This window comes from Lytechinus variegatus, chromosome 3 (assembly GCF_018143015.1).
Source record: "Lytechinus variegatus isolate NC3 chromosome 3, Lvar_3.0, whole genome shotgun sequence".
In the NCBI taxonomy this organism is placed as follows: domain Eukaryota; kingdom Metazoa; phylum Echinodermata; class Echinoidea; order Temnopleuroida; family Toxopneustidae; genus Lytechinus; species Lytechinus variegatus.
The window spans coordinates 64,579,440-64,600,414 of record NC_054742.1 but is presented as its reverse complement, the minus strand read 5'-3'; the positions used below and the strand labels follow the sequence as shown (position 1 = coordinate 64,600,414).

General features: G+C 35.9%; 1 protein-coding gene and 1 non-coding gene across 2 annotated transcripts; both read left to right on the top strand.

Moving 5' to 3' along the window:
• Positions 1 to 8,576: 8,576 nt before the first annotated feature.
• LOC121411662 (phosphate carrier protein, mitochondrial-like) lies at positions 8,577 to 20,271 on the top strand. Its single transcript, XM_041604486.1, is given in 9 exon segments — positions 8,577 to 8,723; positions 8,725 to 8,783; positions 8,907 to 9,076; positions 14,307 to 14,428; positions 15,139 to 15,318; positions 15,724 to 15,905; positions 16,290 to 16,462; positions 17,771 to 17,881; positions 19,075 to 20,271. Coding segments are annotated over 9 exon segments (1,293 nt in total). The 5' UTR covers positions 8,577 to 8,591; the 3' UTR covers positions 19,239 to 20,271.
• Positions 18,173 to 18,384, top strand: LOC121412304. Its single transcript, XR_005969600.1, has one exon. It is a non-coding gene; the product is annotated as a small nucleolar RNA SNORA53 (small nucleolar RNA).
• Positions 20,272 to 20,975: the final 704 nt, after the last annotated feature.

Below are 20,975 nucleotides of genomic sequence, written 5' to 3'. Positions count from 1 at the left end.
TGGAAAAAAAAGTGTTTGTCAATATCGGCACCAAATATATCATTCTAATAGAATACGTTTATATTAGGATGATTGGTAAGTGGGAATTATCCTAGTAAGGATCAGAATTAAAGTGGAAAAGATTTCCATGAGTTATTTGAATTACATTTGATTAAAGTGATTGGTTAACATTGGTTTGACTTTTAAAAAATCTGAGCTAGAAGGTCACACTTGTCACTTGTGCCTGTGATATGTTACAAAAATGAAGCCGAGAAAAAAATTGCGTTCGAAAATAATTATTTAGTGCTTCAAAAATTGAAATTTAAAGTGACCGGAAACACCATCTTAAATTTCATTGGAGGTTTGCCTTGTAGTTTTAGCTTTCCATTCTCAATAATGGTTGTTTTCAGGGTTTTTTAGTTCTAATACATGTACTTGTACACATGTTTCATCTTGGTTTGAGAATTTTTTAAATCGGCTGCTCACAAAGTTAAACAATACCTTTATTCTCTATCATGTGGTATCCATTATTCTTTTGCCATTTGTGCATTCAGTTTGCGAATCCCACCACAACATGCGATCCTTCATGCTTCATTCATGAGTGTTGACTGTAAACAACAACACTACAATATTTGGTGAGCCCCGAGAAACAAACTTTATTCAATGTAATAGTTTATCCCCTGACTTCACAATTATCTAAAACCTGACTAAACTTTAAATACTTTAGATATGCTCATTTTCTGGAGGGGCTCACTAACTTTTGAGCACCACTGTATTTAGACCTGGGGCCCGTCTTACAAAGAGTTGCGATTGATCCGATCGATCATAACTATGGAAATCCATCAGTGCCATAATTTTGTCTACAGGAAATTTGTAAAACGTCCTTTGTAAACAAAGGAGAACACACCAAATTGTCAAGAAATCAATGGATTCATGGATATACATTCATATCTAGAAAATCTGATGAACAAACATGCATTTTATATATTGACTTTGCTGGCTTTCCATAGTTGCGATTGATCGGATCAATCGCAGGTCTTTGTGAGACGGGCCCCAGTTCGGATATATTACCCTGAATGTAATCACCCTGGACCCTTTAACATAAAACATAATCAATTCTACAATTAAGTAAAGTGTAAGTGTACCTTTTTTTTTTTTAAAAAAGCTCCATATCATAGAGTTTGCAAAATTAGTAACATTTTGGGATATCATTGATTCATTTTCTACTATTCTTATGAATTACATTGTTGATCGTAATAACTGCAAATGATTCTCTCTTCAATTAACTTCAGTTATGTTTCATTTGTAGTTTGAAACGTCAGACACATGACCATGTGTCTGATCCCAGATATTTTGTGCCGTATTGGATATGGTTTTAAATTAGTATCACTGTGAGATGATTATGAGTAGATTGGAACTGCCAACATAAATACCAGATAGGCGAACAGATGTATGTATCTATTATTGAGAAGGCTTTCAGATGTAACATTGGCTTTATGCAAAACAATCTCGAGTAGTGTGTTGATTGTAATTCTCTAGCTTTCCAGTTTCATCTAATAAGGTTGTACATGAAGAAGAGACGATATATCGTGATTATGAATGCTGCGTAGTATGTAATGAATTTCTTTTGTCTGATTACATGAAATGATTTGTATTTTATTGTTGGAAATGGCTTCCAGCATCTTGTGTTCTAAGATTAATTCAGAATTTTTCTCTGAATACTGCTTTCATAATAGCTCAGCACAGAGGGTGCGCTGACCTGCAACGTGCTGCAACTGCGATCCGATTTGTTGCAGAAGAATGGCAGACCAAATCTCAGACATTTGATGTGCCAATTCATCTTGTGATTCTTTTACAATTTTGAGAATTTCAGCCAATCAGATTTGTCTCTGATAATGACATGACTAAAAGTGCCATGGAGATGTAGCACGTTGCTTTACGATGTGTGCGCTGGCACGCGATGCGATTACACTGAGATGCGATCTTTCAACGTGTTGCAATTGAATCTTAAGTGCTATCGCATCTTGTGCACTGGGCCATAGATGGGATGGGTAGTCGAGTGTGCACAGAAAGCTCTGTTGAGGAGACATGCCAAATGAAATGAGAAATGGTGAGATTTATTTTCACGTGACATTTCAAGTACAACCAAACTTTATGCAGAAATAAGAATGGTTTAGAGTATAGTTTATGATGTAGATAGTATATTTTTGTATTCCCTTCACTTGGTTGAGTATATCTATTTAAATGACTACTCCATTCAATAAACTAGATTGTAATAGATGTGCACAGTTTCTGTTCAAGAGAGATGAAAGTGCACACTAAAACAAGGGGGTAGGGGTGGTTTGGGTGTCTTTTTCATGGGGAGACCATACTCTCTTGTAACAAATATAGATTATTAGTAAAGATAATTGGACCATGATACATTGTTTTAAATGCTTCAGCTACACCAAGGAAATTTGACTTCTAACAAATCAATGGTATTTCATTAAAAATGAAATAATAGGTGTGTCAGTCTGGAGTTGATTACTTTGGTGTGGCCTCAAGTTTTGATTAATCCAACTAAATCTTACTTATCTGGCTCTATTTATTTTCATTAGTTTAATGCAAGAGTCTTTTCCCATTGTATGAAAATTGTCAAATATGTTTGATTCTTTTATGCCTTGAATTGTTTTTAAATAATTTGCTCTCTTTAATCTTTTCACCGTGATGTATGACTTGCTGCACAGCTTATCCCCTTTAAACTTAAGTAGTATATAGATCTTGCCAAAGTCCTCCTAATCTTTCCCCTTTTTTAATGTGTGTTTTAATCTGTTTCCATATTGGATATTGTATAGTTGATGGAGATTATCCTGTTTTCACATACTACTTCACTCTGCCACTTGTGTAAATATTTCTTTGATTTGAATGAAAAAGAGTGATATGCAAAGCGTACGTAGGGGTGTCTTTAAGCATATATGCAATACGAATAAGGGGGGGGGGTATTTGGGAAATGTAAGAAATTGTAATTTTCATGTTATGTTATTAAACTAGAACATCAACTACTATTCAGTGATTTTAGTCCCCCTTAAGCTTGTAGGTTGAAATATGCAAATTGCAGGGAAATCATGTATGTAATTCAGTCCCAGTAAAGTCACAATTGAAAGAAATATTCAAGTAAAATTACATATTGATGGCTGGTTAAGTTACATTATTGTATAATATGATGTATGGAGACAAAATATTACCATTGTTGAGCTCACACTGCTATAAATATTGGTTATTGTTTGCGATTTTACTGTTCAAATCACCAGTTATCTAGAGGAGTACAGAGCTAACTGAAATACATGCAATGGTTCTCTTTTTCCACAAAAATTCACACACTCAAAGAAAAAAACAACAGACACCATACCTTACCAAAGTCTGCTCTCTTGTAATTATGGATGTAAGCTTGATATCAAATTGACTTTAAAATTGGGGGGGGGGGGTTGAATCAAGTTTCAAGTAATGCTGGCATTTCCCTCCGTCTGAGTCAAATTAATGGTAGATAATTGGCTCAGATATTTTATAGGCCTACTATTAAAATAATCAAGATGGCATGTTCCACATTCAAAGATAGTTTGCCAACATCAAGCTTGTTCAGGAAAGATGGGTTGTTTTTACAGAATCTGTATAAACTAAATATTTCAATAAAAAATGAATTTCTTAAGTGATGGTCTTTGTGGAAGATTTAGAAGATTTATTTGTCTGTTTGTAAAAGGTGGCCTTGGTTGGAAATTCTATCAAGTAATTTCAAAAATTTCTGTTTCAAAAATCATTTTTGTTCCCCTCCCTCATGTATACCCATGAGTGGGTGTATCAAGTGTAACCAATTATAGATTTTAATGTGCTGATTTAATCTCCTCCCCCTCTCACTGTACTCACATTTGATTTCTCTCCTTTTCATTTTAATGCAATCATTTTCTTATTTATATAAACCTGCCTTGTTATACTAACCCGAAAGAAACAAGTTAACTTGTTTTTACTGTGATTAGAACTAACCTAACTTATGTCCATTCCATTATTGTGCAATTGTGTGACATGTTATTTGTAATGACTAAACTGCATACTTAGTATGCCAGTATGCTTTCTATCATGAAGCTGTATCTGGCCTTGGTTGTATGTAGACCCCCCAATAGTTTGGTATTTGTCATTCCAGTTCTATTTATCATATTGTACTTTTTGCAATGTACATGAAAAGTGAGTTAATCTTTCATCGAGTATACATATGTATTATGTACAAATAGATAGAGTAATGTAATTTGTGTATGTTTTCCTTTTTTTCTCTTTATTTTTGTGTATAATATGTTGAAGAATATACCAAAGAGAGCCCTTACTGTAAAAGTTCTTAAGCTTATTTTTTATCTAAGGTTGTGATTTTGAGATTTTCTTTCAAAGAAGACAAAAGAATCGTACGAAACGAGCCTATCCCTTGATGAGGGAAATCTACTGGGCCTTTTTGAGAGATAATTGTGAATGCTTCCAATTGCCTTCTAATATATAGCACTAAATAAATCAATTCTTAAATGAAGAATCACCCTTTCTGTGACCATTTCTATTAAGTGGGAGGATCAAATCCCTTATGTTTATACAAAAGCTGTACATATGCTGATCAGTAAGAAAAAAATCAAACGTAGATATCAGAATTGCACTGTGACCAATGATTCATAAATTATCTTGATTGTTGCACAAAACTGTGTTATTTTGATATTTTCTTAAATATGTCTCCCATTTTCTTTGTACAAATCTGTAGTAGAAACATAAAAAAGGCCAGGTTTTCAGTGCAGTAGCAGTCTTCAAATACAATGATACTTAGCTTGACTTTTGTTGCATTTGCTTGTTTTATGATTGCAAAATTAGTGATCGGTATGCTAGTAAATCTATTAGAAGAAACCTTAGATCCTTATAATCATCATCGTATATGACTTAACAGAGAGTGCTGCAAGTTTATGTGAAGTAAAATGGATAAGAATTGCATACCATACACGTATACATTTCAGCTATTGCATGCATGCTATTCTATTTAGCATGCTTAATATTAGAAAGGTGATGATCAATATCAATGTTCTTGCATTTGTTGCAGGTATGTAAGCATGTACTAAATTTCTAGTAATCGTCATGCCAACAGGGGGAAAAGGGACTGGAGTGTACCAAACTTTTCCATTGAGCAACACAATACTATACTAAAATATGGTAGTAAAAAGACTTTTGAGAAAGGATAGTTTGTTACTTGGCTGATGATAATTTTTTTAGGAAGCATTTGAATTCTTCTTTGTTGCGTAGTAGTGTAAAGACAAAAGCCTTCCAAAGAGTAGTCGTTTTAGTGATGAGAATGATTTTACACAAAACAAAGATAATTTATAGTGATGGCCGACGAGATATTAAAAAAAAAAGTTGTTGAATATAGGAGATGGTTTTGGGCATGAAAGTGTGGATCACATATATGATGTCCATGTTGTACCGGATCCATGTCGAGTTGGTTACACCTGATTTCTTATAAAAAAAGGAAATGATTGAATCATGACTGAAATGTGTACATTTCTTGTTATTTTTGTGATTAGTATTTGCCTGATGATTTATGATTGTGGGTTCAACGAGAAGAAAAGAACTGATGTGAAAGAAAATGAGAGAAGAGGTGTGTTTAATCCATAGAGATATATGGTTTAACCCCTTTGTTTTAACTATGTGTAGCCTAATAAGAGTCTGATGTTGTTTGAATGTTTGCGTGGTGGCATGTACAATTGCTGATGTGGTTTACGGTACACCATGTAGAGTGTTATAGAAACAGTGGATAGAAGAAGAGAAGAAGTGGATAGGTAAGAAAGTGGAGATTTGAGAGTAGAGTATTTCTTGAAAATAGTCCTGAAAAGGACTGTAAACCAGAAGGAATGTAGAGTGAGAACAGCTTGAGTAGTAGAGCTGATGAGGAGATGCTGGCTTGAGTCGGCGAGTAGAGATGATGAGTAGTAGAGAGACTCAACGTTTTCGGACAGGTTGACTGTCCGTCTCCTGAAGATAGACAGTAAACCACATCAGTAATAATAGTCTGCAGGCACAGACTTCTTGTTTTCATACTTCACATAATGCAGAGTCTGAAGTAGTGAAACTACATTTACTACATGTGTGTACTGTGGTTGCCTCTAGAATAGACAGCGATCACTCAAGACATGGTATAATTAGTGACAGTGCCATGCTTGCACACTAGCCTAGTGTGATCACTTTTTGCTACATTCTTTGTCTGTATTCTAAACTCTGGCTTTAAGTTGAGGGTCAAGTATGGAAAGCTGATTGTGACACAAATCTCTGATGGAGATTCAGTTTTTATCATAACTATTTGGGAATAATAAGTGAAATATTTTTCATCAGCATGAAACATGGGGAGAGAACACAATAAAAAAATTGCAATAAAATTAAATTTTGACATTTTCGACTTCCCAATTTTCATTTTAGCACAGAGCTAAACTGGCCAAAGTTGATATGGACTTCATAATATGAGCCATTGTGGCTCTTCGTTTGTAATGATATCCGGGAATGATATGTGACATAGGAAAAAATGAGAGAATCGTGAAAGTTTTTGAGAAAGTTTGACAATGGAATTGGAAAATTATGGAATCACTAAGACTATCAAATTGGCAAATTGAAAGTAGATTGTGATAGGGTATTCATATTGCAGGGGTAAATGAGGATGCCTTTTGGCTTAGTGATGATGAGATTGTTTCGAAAAATGACATGAAGTATGTCTTTAGTTAATAGTGATGACTGTGTGTATGTGTGTGTGTGTGTAAGGGTGGTTGGATAAGGGTGTGTGTGTGTTTGAGAAAGAGTTGAATGAGGGAGGGGTACCAAAATGGATGCTAGCAATTCAGAGAATTCTGAGGTGTTTATGACAAACCAAACCAATGACCTCCCATTGCCTGTGGGCAGGATTTAGTCATTCACACCAGAATAGAATTATGAAATGAATCATTGAAACTTCCTCATTTCTGCAGTCTGGTAGTGCACACAGACAAACCAACATGGAAGGTCTGATGTGTGATGATAATGCCACTGGGAGTGATAGGAATTAATGCTCTGGAAGCATGGGCGGAAATCTGTCCCGAAATGTAGGGGGACAAGGGGCTGGAAAATTTGTCAAGCAAAAAAAAAAAGAAAATTATCACGCAAAATGTAAGGTAATTTCAACCCCCAAATATTGACACGCAAAAAAAAAGTTATTACATAAGATGTTAAGTCATTTTGAACCCCCAAAAATGACAAGCAAAAAAAAAAGTTTTCACCAAAAATGTAAGGTCATTTACTCCAAAATACATTTATTATTTCAACTGTGAATGATTTATTTTTATCCATCATAAAAGACCAAAAAAAGTAGGGGGACATGATATTGTGCCCCCCACTATTTTTGGTAGGGGGGATGTGTCCCCCTGGGAAGGGGTGAGGGGGTCACTTCCATTGACAGCAAACGACAACAAAAATGGAGAAGTTGTGGTGTTTTATAGGGGTAGCCATGGAACATGAATGGAGTGTCACACAAAAAAGTATAGAAAAATCCCTACAACATGAAAAGGGTATTAACTTGCATCAATGTAGTAGGCCTATATATGACAGACTGCATGGGATGTAACCAGATCCATGAACCTTCGACAGAAAATTCTATAAGCCACCAAGATCATCAGAGTTGGGTGGTCCAGTGGTTAGAACATTGGACTCATAATCGCAAGGTTGTGAGTTCGAATCCCAACTCAGCCATTATCGCCACTTTGATAAAAATGCCTGAGAGTGATATCTGTCGTCCATAATGTCAGCCACTATGACTGATTAACCAACACGTAAAAAGTTTCCTAGGTAATTGGTTATATACCAGCTTGGCGTTTACCAGCAAAATGCTGTCCTGCCAAGTTCCCGCAGGAGTTACCATAAACAGAAACAGATAAAATGCCCGATTAAGAACTTTGTGCAAAAAAAAGAAGAAAAAAATAAGCCAGTGATTTATCTTGAGATAAAATTAACATTGAAAAATTTGAACCCCACAATTCACTATTCCGACAATCCATATTTATTGTCGTGGATACTGTCTATATATACTCTTCAATGGAAGCATACCCCCCCCCCCCCGGGCTTCAAATTCATTTTCCCTTTCCCTTCCCTTTATTCTTCTGCTTCTTGGACTTCTTCTTCATCATTCTTCCACCCCCCCCCCCTCTTTCCTTTTCTTTCCCTCTACTTTTTCCTAATTTTCCCTTCATTCTGATTTTCTTCTTTCTCAGTTTTCATGACAAGTTTCCCACCTACGATCCCGCGAGCAGTGGGGTGTGGGTGTGGTTCCATACCCCTACACATAGACAAATTAATACACCCCATCAGCTCGCCCCCTCCCTTTTTTCAGTTCCGAGGCGCCCCTTGGCACAGATTAGTCTGCATGCAGGCATATTTGCAGACCTTTAGTTTTCGCTTTGTGCATTCTACAGTCCAAAGCTTATCACTCATGATTCGTGGCTACTCCTATCACATACAAACAGTTTGGAGTCGTATATAATTTATTCAAAACATGGTCAAATTTGAGTCTGTTCTGGCAGGCTAATCACAATTTTCCTGATATTATGGTACTAGTGGTTTGGGGTCTGTTCCTGCAGACTAGGTCAGCAACGTTCATGACTAGTAAATGCGCCATACATGAACTGCGCATGCAGACTCTCATTTCTATTGATGACGTCACATACAGGAACCGGCGTTTTTTACAGAACATGCGCTGATCACACGTCCGTCATCTTTCCCAATCAACAGACCAATACGTAAGTGCATAACCTGTGTAATATGTCGATATTTTAACATTTTCGCCTTTATTAAGAGTGAATGTCTGTTTGTGATTTGATGAGTTGATATTTCAAGATTATTTGTTGTTTGTTTATTTTCAGATTCAAGATGTTTCAATCACTAATTGATACTGCCAAGCGCAACCACTTTTCAAGTCCATTTCTCTCTACCGCAAGGTGCGAGCCCTCTGCAGAGAACAATGTAGAATCAAGAATACCCCAAGTTACACATCCTTCCAGTCACAGAAATCTGGTTGCTGCGTCGACAGAAGGTGAGTTTTAACAAGATTTGTAAAAGTCACCATGGTCAGACATCGGTCCATTGAATTATTAATTCAATGATATCAAACAATATTCTTTAACTGGGCGTTGTGGCGTGCGCCTGTAATCCAAGCTGTGGGGAAGTTACAAATTGATGCAGAGGGTCGAGGTTCGAGCCCTGGTCACGTCTTTCGGATGGTGACGTTAAAGGTCGGTCCCAGACGTAAATAATCATATCTGATTGATACACGTCTGACAAAACTCAAATACACACACACACACACACACACACACAATATTCTTATTATTACTTATTACCGGATCTACTGGAAAAATGCAATTACATGTAATTATGCAGTCGTGTTTCCAGGTCTATCACTAGGGTGTCTGAAGCCACACTGAAAAGTGTCAGCATAAAACAGGCTGATTTAGGGGAAAATGTGGCACATATTTTTCGGGAAGTTCAGGCTATTAGAAAAATGTGATCTGAATTGATAATTAATTAACTTGTGTTTGGCATGTATGGAAAGAGAAAATTCAGGGGCTTCTTTTGACAGTAAGGACAAGTTTATATGATCATTCTAAATAAGGATTTAGAGATAAATTGCAAACCCTTATTTTTGTGTGTGTTGAGATTGCCATTTCCCCATGCGTTTTCTATGGGAAAATGAAATCTCTGTTTTGCACAATTTTTTCACTTTGTCGCAATTTTTCATTGTGATCTGGTTTCCAAATCTTTATAAAAATCATACCATCAGAAAGAGCATAAAAAATCCTATTTGACTCTTTATGGACAAGTTTTTGGCATTAATAATAAATTTGTAACAGCACTTGGAAGCTAAAAATTTGGATTTGTGTGTGTCCATTTCTTAACTACACAGTCTATGGCAGAGAAATGCTGAAAAATTACCCAATTTCATTCTTCTTTTTTGCAGCCAATAATTGGAATTTTTTCAAAAATGTTACATTTCTGTAAGTCTGAAGGTCATTTCTTTTCAAATTCACAAAGAAAATGTGATATTTTCTTGAAATAAGAAAATTATTTTTTTTCTCCAGACACCCTACTATCACTGTTGCTATCTCCATCTAACTATTAAAATAATGTGTGCTGTGCCAGAGTTACTATTCCCATGGGTGAGCATATTGCACTGCAGACCAAAACTTGTCTAACTGCACTCATTCAATGAACAAGGTTATAATATAACCTTGTTCTCAGTTATATCTCCATGTGTGGCAAAATAAGGGTGGCAATGTTTGGCTTATTTTCTCTTTTTCTTTGGGCAAATGCTTGATTTTTTTACACTGACAGTTTTCATTACACCTATTCATACTACTTGGCTCTTATTTCAATTTGATTCTTTAAATCATTTTTTTCTTAATTAAAAATAGAGATCAAAAAATGAAAATTTTCTTGCCATATTACTTTCCACCAATAGAGGGCGTACAAAAATATGCCCAAAATTCAAGTTTTTGAGCGCTCTGGTGAATACAAAATTATTCCTAAGTTACTAATGAAAAATAAATTGCAACTGTATGAAAATTAGTAATTTTGGTCACAAAAGTGATATTTTAATGATTTTTTGAAGTGTGTGCTCTGTACAACATTGGCATACCATAGTCCTACCTGTAGATTCCCCACAGGCAGGGTGGTAGCAGTGAACAAGTGTCTAACTGTGACTTGAATCTGTTCAACGTTGATGCAGTAACTATCTCTGCCGGCAAGGAGTTCCAGTCATTTACAACTCTGGCACTGAAAGTATTTTTTCTAACATCCAGTCTGCTTCTCCTCACAATTTGCATAGATGTCCACGTGTCGTCTGAGTTGATGCAGATGTGAAGAACATGTCCTTGTTCAAATCATCAATGCCATTGATGATCTTGAAAATGAAATTCACAAAACTTTTAAAATACACAATAGATACCTACGGAGTACGGTACCAGTACAGTATGGTAGTGGATCGTATTACCGAACACTTTTCATGAATTTGATCATATCAAACACATTATTCCAATAAAATTCACCAAACTTTCACCATAAATACACAAATACCTACAAAATATAAATATGCAGAAATTTTGCCGAAATTGTTTTTCATTTTTACGACATCAGCTTCCAATCGGACCCCTCTTCGCAAGTGAAATATTTTGGTCACTTTGAAAGTTATCGTATTACCGAACGTGTGTTTTCTATGGGAAAAGTTAGGAAAACAACAAAGTCACTGATGAGCTATTTTGACCATATTTTATTGTTTTGAGGATATAAAGACTTCGAAATTGTGTTTTTGATAATTTTTCATAATTTTTCTATTTAAGTTCCCTTTGGAAGGAAGTTGCAAAGGTTTGAGCGTATTTGATTATTTTCTGACGCATATGATGCGCGCGTTCGGTAATACAAGGCCGGTCGGTAATACAATCACTCACTACATAACATAAGGAAATTGGCCAAATTTGTACGGTACGGTACCGGTATGATGGTGGGCCCCAAATCTGCGCACCTAACAATTTGAGTTGAGATTTAACATGAATTTCTTCTTATTTCACAAAATCTTTTGGTTAATAGTGTTCCTTATGTTATTAAGAGTAAGTGTACCAAATTTCTCATTAAAAAATGAAAGAAAAGAAAAGATTTTCTTGAAAAAACCTCGGGCAGTCATTTTCAGATTGAAAAAAAAATGGTACCCCATGTCTGCGCACTCATTCACTTTGCACACGATTCGGGGATTTTGATGAGAAAGGCTGCATTTTGAGGCCGTCACATGAAATGCCCTGAATTCATTATTTTTCCACCATTTTGAGTCAGATTTTTTTATGAATACCTGTCTATGTATTGCATGTGTAAAGTTCATGTTCGTTGCGTTTCTTCTTGTACTAGAATCGCGCAGACATGGGGGAACTGACCATACATCTTTATCATAAAGATGTACCGGTACCGTACCGTACAAATTTCACTCCATATCCTCTGGTTAGTCTAAAATTGGTGATGGCAAGTTCCCATTAGTCTGTGCAGTCCCCCTTGTCTGCGCATACACGTATCTGCGCAATTCTATTTCTAGGCAAAGAAGATACGTGACGACCACAGAATTTACACATGCAATACATTCTAATGATATTCATTAAAAAATCTGACTCAAAATGGTAGAAAAATAATGAATTTTGGGCATTTCATGTGAAGGCCTAAAAATGCAGCCTTTTTTTATCAAAATCCCTGAATCGCGTGCAAAGTGAATGAGTGCGCAGATATTATGGGGTACCACTTTTTGGTTCAATCTGAAAATGACCACCGGAGGTTTCTTCCAAGAAAATCATATACCGTATTTCTTTAAATTTTTTATGAGATATTTGATACACTTACTCATAATGATATAAGGAACATTATCAACTGAAAGATTTGGGGAAATAAAAAGAAATTTTTGTTAAATCTTAACCCAAATCGTTAGGTGCGCAGACTTTGGGGCCACCGTCATTCAGCCAGTATCCGGTTCTTCACGCATCAATTAACTGCCGATTCCAAAACATCGCAAATTGCGCATGCGCGGAAATCGCAATATCAAATTTTGAATATTCATGATAGGACTATAATTTTGAAAATGCGAAACAATCCCAATCTCTTTTCCTATCATGAATATTCATAATGAAAAATGAAAATTACCCCTTTTCACGCTCAGATCAACTTTAAAAATGTTTTCATGAAAAAGGATTTGTAAGGATTGTTATTCACACACAAAACAAATGGGCATCTGACCTTAGACAATATTTTGGGTAGAAAAAACTATGTTCTTGTTGGTGTTGTTTCTTGTCTTTTGCAAAGCAAGTCTAATAATTAATATGGGAGACAATCTCCCATATTGGAGAGAGAGTCTCCCATATTGGCCATGCGCCTCTAGTGATGATAGTAAGGTCCCCAAAGTTTGCAAGGTCCCCCTTGCTTGCGCACATGCCTATCTATGATTCTAGTAAAAGAAGATATGCAATGACCACAAACTTTATACATGCAATACATAAAATATTCTCTTTTAATAATAATATCCAACTCAAAATGGTGGGAAAATAGTGAATTTGGGGCATTTAAACAGCTTCAAAATGAAGCATTCCTCAAATCATGTTTAAAGTGAATGGGTGGCAGACATTGGGGCACCATCTTTTGTTCATATGCAAATGACTGGCCAAGGTTTTTTCCAAGAAAATCATATATTTCACATTTTTATGAGATTTTTGGTAAAGGAGCATGACCAACTAAAAAATTTTGTAAAATATAAAATTCATGTTAAATCTTAAGTTAAAAAGGAGGTGCACAGAGATTGGTGTTAAACCTTGGCTCAAGACTCAAGAGTTTTGTGAAATGTATGAAGGAGTCATGTCTGCGCACCTACATTTTAAGTATTTAACTTATGATTGAACATAAAATTCTTTTTATTCCACAAAAATTTTCAGTCGAAAATGTTCCTTAAATTCTTATGAGTAAGTGTGCCAAAAATCTCATTGAAGTTTGAAAAAAGAAATGTGATTTTCTTGGGAAAAACCTTGGCCAGTCATTTTTAGATTGATAAACTAAAAAATGGTGTCCCATGTCTAGTCTGCAGGCATAGACCCTGATTGAAACTTTGATCAACAAGAGTGTCTCCATGCAAAGACTAGCACATACAAAACTTGCTGCCTTCAGTGCACAAGGGATGCCTGCATATTCAAACCCCTAACTTGAGTGAAGGGTTTGCACAGCAGACTTCCCCATGTCTGCGCACCCATTTACTTAACACATGAGTCAAGGATTTTGATGAGGAAGGCTGCATTTTGAGGTCATCACATGAAATGCCTGAAATTCATTATTTTTCCACCATTTTCATTGGATTTTTTAATGAATATATTTCTATGTATTGCAGTACAGACTAGAGTCTATTGACTTTTTGTTGCTGATACAGTACTTTTACCTCGTTCCAACTGTCATGCAGTCTGTAACGAATGCCACAATTGGCTTTTTGTAGCAGATCTAAAAAAATTGAACCGTTCAAAAAGTTTTCTGAGATCAATACAATTCCCATGACTGATCTGATATGATCTGATAAGATCATGATTATTCCACGACTAAGACTATGGTTTCAATCATGACACATATGACAGTGGGAACTAACTACCTGTAGTTACAAAGCTTCCATTTCTAATCCACATCTTAATATATATTTGCACTCTTCATCACATACACTGTGCTGCATACTTTAATCTCAAGACTTCTCTTTATATTTACAGAAATCAGCTGTGAATATGGGTCGGCGAAATACTATGCTCTGTGTGGATTTGGTGGTGTTTTAAGTTGTGGACTCACACATACAGCTGTTGTACCTCTAGATCTTGTCAAATGTAGAATTCAGGTGAGAACTGTTGACTGTATACATTATGTATGTAATATTTTACCATCTTTGAAACTGGTTCTGAAATCAATGCATTATCTTGCTCATGAATAACATTCACATGAAAGATGTACTTGCCTTGTAAATTATCCATTTATGTACAGGAATCGTCAAACTAATGATTTTTAATTGTATACTAAAATTAGAACATAGAATGGAATATTGAACGTTATTAGAATGGGTGTAGATATTCATTCTAAATAGATGCTATGCCTTTCATTATTATTGATGTTGAATTACTGTATGACATTGGATGACAATGTTAGAATTGTGCTAAATGAAAACAACAATTCATCATAAACTGTATGTAAATTTCTTCTGGTTGGCATTACATTTTGTAATACATTTTACAGGAGCCCATAACAAAAAGCATAGTAATGATTCAATCATCGAGCACACTTTTGTAATTGATTGCTTCAACCACATTGTATGTTTAATTACTAAGCTTTGTGTTACGTGACCCTGTACTTTTCTATAACATGTGGAATAAATGTTGCAGTGTGAATTATTTGAACTTGAAAGAATGCAAATTCTTGTGAATTCATATAAAGCGATTGTTATGATTCAATTCAATATCTAGCGAGCTGCTGGTACTTTGGCATAGTTCAGAACCTTAGGAATGTAACTTGCACACTTTTTATTACTGTGTTCACATTTGTTATTTCATTCAGGTTGATCCAGCCAAATATAAGAGCATCTTCAATGGCTTCAGGGTGACGGTAGCAGAAGAAGGTGTACGTGCTCTGGCCAAGGGATGGGCACCCACCTTCATTGGCTACTCGATGCAGGGTCTCTGCAAGTTTGGATTCTATGAGGTTTTCAAGGCCCTCTATGGCAACATGCTCGGTGAGGTAAGCTAATCTCGATGTGCTGTGAGTTTTCCATTGGATGGCGGGCTTGACTGATATCTTGATTGTCAAGATTTTATGGAGTAATGATGATACATGTAAATACTTGTAGCTTACAATCTTTTCTTGCTTTAATGAAATTTATGATTGTGATATTGGTAATGGCACTGAAAATTATTGTGATGATGATGATGGTGATGATCATGAGGAGGAGCAATGGGGAGGGACGATGATTCTTCAAAAAAAGTGAATTTGAAAGCTGATTGATTTACAAAAACATACTTTTTGTTTTTCACATAAATTGTACAGATAGTGTGTGTGTTTGTAGTAAGAGTTTTCAATCATTTGCCCGAGCCTTCAATTTGGATCGTTCTGAATTTCTCTTTCTGTTTTTTATTGAATTATTAGGAAAACGCCTTCTTGTACAGGACGTCATTGTACCTTGCAGCCAGTGCTAGCGCCGAGTTCTTTGCTGATATTGCATTGTCTCCCATGGAGGCTGCCAAGGTTAGGATCCAGACCATGCCTGGATTTGCAAACACTTTAAGAGAAGCAGCACCAAAGATCTATGGCCAAGAGGGTCTCAATGGGTAAGGATCTTCAGACTCACATTCTATGGAATATAGAATAAGGAAATAGATCTAAAGGTGATAGGTTTCAAATATGGTCACTGCAGTTCGGGTCACTACACAAGACCCGTCCAGTGAAGGGTACAAGGACAGACTTGTGTAGTGACCCAAGAAGAAGTGATGATATTTGAAATATATATGTGTGGTCACAGAGAGGTTCATGTATTTGAGCAAGAAAAAATATTTTGAAAAGGTGAATTTCTATATTCTAGAGCTGAGTTACTTAAAATCTTCAAACTGCTGGTTAGAATTAACATGAATCTGGTGAATCAGTAATTAAATTGGAATTAAATATTGTTGGCTGCTTATTCATTGATGTTGTATTTCATATTTTGTGATAACCAGTTTCTACAAGGGACTCCCCCCTCTTTGGATGAGGCAGATCCCATACACCATGATGAAGTTTGCCTGTTTTGAACGTACCGTGGAAGCCCTCTACAAGTATGTGGTTCCTAAGCCACGCAGTGACTGCACCAAAGGAGAGCAGTTGGTTGTCACCTTCCTCGCTGGTTACATTGGTAAGTAACACTAAATGTTGGAAAGTCACCCCAGAGAAGCCAATTGCTTTTGATGACTTCCCACATCTTTAGTGATAATAATGTTAATATTCATACTATTTCATATCATTTTTCATTGTGATTTTAAAGAGTGAAAATAATTGAATCATTTCTTTGATTGAATTATTTTGGGGGTCAAGTCATTGCTGATAAAGAAAATTGGTTAAAAGTTAACCCTAAATCTCCCCGGGTATTTTGATTCTTGTCATTCCCGGGGGGGGCATTATGGCCCCCCCTTAAGATCTCGGCCGCCGATCGCGCGAGCGACGCAAAAATTTGCACGCTGGTAGTGTGCGATGTAATCTACAAGGCTGTATGGTAAAATTCTCCAAAATAATGAGATTTTATTTTATATGAATTAATTATGCTAATTTATGCATAATCATACTTTTTGCTCTAATTCACTAAATAAAGCTCCTAGAATGCTAATTTTTGGTAAAAATTTTCTTTGTAGCATTCTTAACAATCGTAATTCAAAAAAACTTTGGTTTGGAAATAAATTATGTATTTTATTGTTTTATGAATTTCTTATGTATTTCTTTGTTTTTTTTTACTTTTTGTTTTTTATTGTTTTTTCAATGGAAATTGTTCCAGACATAATTCTGATCATAAACAAGGCAAAATTAATTAAGTTTAATCAGTAAAAGTAGAAATAATGATACATTTATGAATTTTGGCTAAATACGCAATTTGCATTGGATTTGTACATGAAATCACGTTTATGAGCAATTTTGGGTCTGACATGCACTTGCATAATGTTGCATAATGTCGTAACCGCGTACCCGGGCATCACAACTTTGGTCTCAAAATTTCGCGCAGCAGATATATCGCGAAAATTGTTGAGGGGGGGGCATTATGCCCCCCCCCCCCCCCCCGGGAGAATTAGGGTTACGTTTTCTTAATGAAGGATGATTTGAATTTAAAAAGAAAAATCAAGCAAACAGTGATTTTTTGTTTTTACCTGACAGCCACACATGTGCATCATATTAGCTGAGTCAACAGAGTTGGCATAATGTCCACTCTACAGGTCACCTACACAGATAAGCTCATGTGGGACAGTGTATTATTTTTGCTTGTAAGAAGACCTAACATCTGGCTGGAATGCCATGCTGATTTGGCCAACTTCTCTGCAATTGAACATTTTCAGAATCATGTGGCACATATTTTTTTTATACACACAAACACTTGGGTATTCATTTTACTGGATTCTGCTTGAAATCAATTTTAGATTTTAACCACAACTGGTATTTATTCATTTCTGTCCTGCAGCTGGTGTATTCTGTGCTGTTGTCTCCCACCCTGCTGATACCGTCGTATCCAAGCTGAACCAAGACAAGGGAAGCACTGCCATTGAGGCTGCAAAGAAACTTGGCATGGCCGGTAAGTTACATTTTTCTCCAGTAGTTAGGGTAGGAGTACTCAATACCATTTTATTGTTTAAATGCTCTTCTGTGAAATCCATAAAATTTTGAATGTGGTATATGTTTTGAGAGAAACACACTTCCTTAGATCCGCTTCCAGGGTGGCGTTCTTCATCTTGCACACGCTACACACCCATCTCTCACTTGACATGGTGGCACCCTGGTCCTTTGTTGTCCTTTCTACTGAGCATGAAGCATCCATTGTGATTCAAGTGAATCCCTTGCATGTTTCCTGTATCAGTGGATCATGGACACCTTAGTTCCATCGGTGCTTGTGTCTTGTTATTGTATGGCTGTGTCAGTGTTTTGCACAAGGTGTTGCAGCCACCCAGCAACGCTACAACGTTGTGTACCATTGGAAGTGCTTGAGTCATTGGTGTGTGAGATCAATATACCTCCAGTAGGAGCACTCTGACAATCTTGTTTGATGCTAACAAGTTTGCTGCTCTTGATGGGGACATTATTCTATTCGCTTAGGATGTATGGATTACCTTCACTATCGTTACGTTATTGTAACTTCCAGAGAAATCTTGCTTGTGATTAGCTCAAGCTCTGTTACCATGGTAGATGCCATAATGGCAAATTACCCTAGTTTAACGCTATGAAATGGGCTCAGGATCATTTGCTTGAGAAATGGTATAGTAGATGCTTCTCTTCATAAATCTTCATATGTACCAAGGACGGCCCGGCTGTGGAATTCTTTTCCCGCCAACACATTCCATGTAGCTCCCAACGTGGACAGATTAAAAATAGTGTTAATACACATTTAATTAGCTTGATGTGAAAACTTGTACTTTAATTTAATTATGGTCTATGATGTGGCAGTCATGGGCCACTTTTCATCATTTTCTGATGGCAACATCAGGCCCAAAGAACATCTGAAAAAAAAGTGGGAGCTATACTTTTACTTTCAGGTATTTGCTTGTTATCAAGTTCTATGGCAATGACTGAGTACATTGGAAATTCGGTTGTATGGACCTTATTCAACCAAATTCCTACTTTATGCTGTTTTAATATTTCCTTGTAATCATCATGAAGTACTCACTGTCAAGTGTGTCGTTTTGAAATGAAGATTGATTTGATCAATGTATTGATAACGTGCAATCCAATTGATGGTAATTTTCAATGTGTGTTTTTATCTAATCTGTCTAGGTTTATGGAAGGGCTTGGTACCACGTATCATCATGATCGGTACCCTGACTGCCCTGCAGTGGTTCATCTACGACTCTGTCAAGGTCTTCTTCCGTATGCCCCGCCCACCCCCACCAGAGATGCCTGCTAGCCTCAAGGCCAAGCTTGCTGCCAAGAATCAATAAACAGATATCATATGGACCATCCTCAAACAAAATAGCATTAAGTAATACAAATTTACTGGATATGTTTAGGAGGCATACTATTTTATTGGAACACAAACTGTTATATTTATGTCTGGCTTAAGTACCATTTAAAACTAAAAATCCTTGTCATTTGTTAATAACAAAATATACTATTGAAAACATAAAGCAATATCAGGTTTAAGTATTGCTCAACATTTATTTTGAAAAGGACAATTTTTAAAGTGATATCACGTTATACATTATGAAAGGGAAAAAATATAATATATATATGTATTACTTGTATATCATGGGTATTATGACTATAATATTGGGTGTTATCATCCATGGGTATTTGGATGAGTACACCTAATATGAAATAAAGACAAGGTCTTATATCACATTTATGCATATTGTGAGACATTCTGTGTGATGAATAAATGGCATCATGCATTTTCATGACCTCTAGTAAACTTCTACATGTATTCATATGATCACTTTGTATTTATGATCAGATCATAGGATGGATATTATTCTAAGGTATTAGAATGAATAATTGATTTTATCACATTTTACGTAATCTTGCAAGATTTAGCTGAAATCAAAATTGATAACAGTAGCTTGATTCAATAAAAATTAATATTCCTACAACCGAAAGCGAAAGTGTGTCAGTGAAGGGCACTTTTTTAATGTAGAATAAACCAGAAAATGTCTGTCTATTTTTATAGAGAATGTAATATAATGACCCAGAAAGAGTTGTGTGAAATATGCTAAAAATACCACAAATTGTCTTGTATTGCTGTGAATACCCATGAAATGCTAGTTATTCCACAAGAAGTCAAGACTAGTGTGATAGTAAGGAGAGAAAGAAATAAAATTTTTGCTTATAATGATCGTTGTGATAATTGTGTAATTTGCAGTGGAGATGATAGTGAATGTTTGAACCTCTCTGCACAACCCGTGGAACAATGAATGTGTGTCTGTCTGAAAATATGCATAAATAAATCGACCACATGGTCATTCTTGAAGAACCATATTCCTTGTTCAAATCATTGATTGTATTCCAAGTCAACCTTGTGTAATCCAAAGTTAAGTGAAGGCGTTGGCTAGATGTGTTTTTTGTTAGCATCATTGTCGAGTTTTAAACATCGATGTTGGTCATATGGATTCTTCCTTGAAGGTGTGCCAAACTAAGCTGTAGAATGAATATCTTTATTATGAATTTATGGGTTGGTAGATATACAGACCTGCCAACCAGTACGTTTTAGGAGTATTTAGTATGTTTTTGCAACCAAAATACGGCAGTACGTTTTTTCTTCAAAAATACATTTTTTTTACAAAATTGTAATTTATTGAGAAAAATCATCTCAATATGTCTCCATTTCATAAGACGTACACAAATTAGATCAATGTAATCTCAGGTGATTTTTTTCTTTAAATCATTTTGTTAAAACCAGGGTGAAGATATACACATGTTTCAATATTTTTTTTCATCTGCAAGAGCAGTGCGCATTTTTGCTTGCATGCAGCTTGAGCGCCGCGATGAGCGAGTGCACCAAGCATTTTATTATGAAATACACTTTTGGGGGGAAAATACACTTTTTTTATCACAGAATACACTTTTTCATTCCCAGAAATTGGCAGGTCTGGATATATTGGTAATTGCCAATTTGTCTACTGCCAACTCGTCCACTCACCGTCTAACAACTATTTGATCCAATAACTATTTGGTCCAATCAT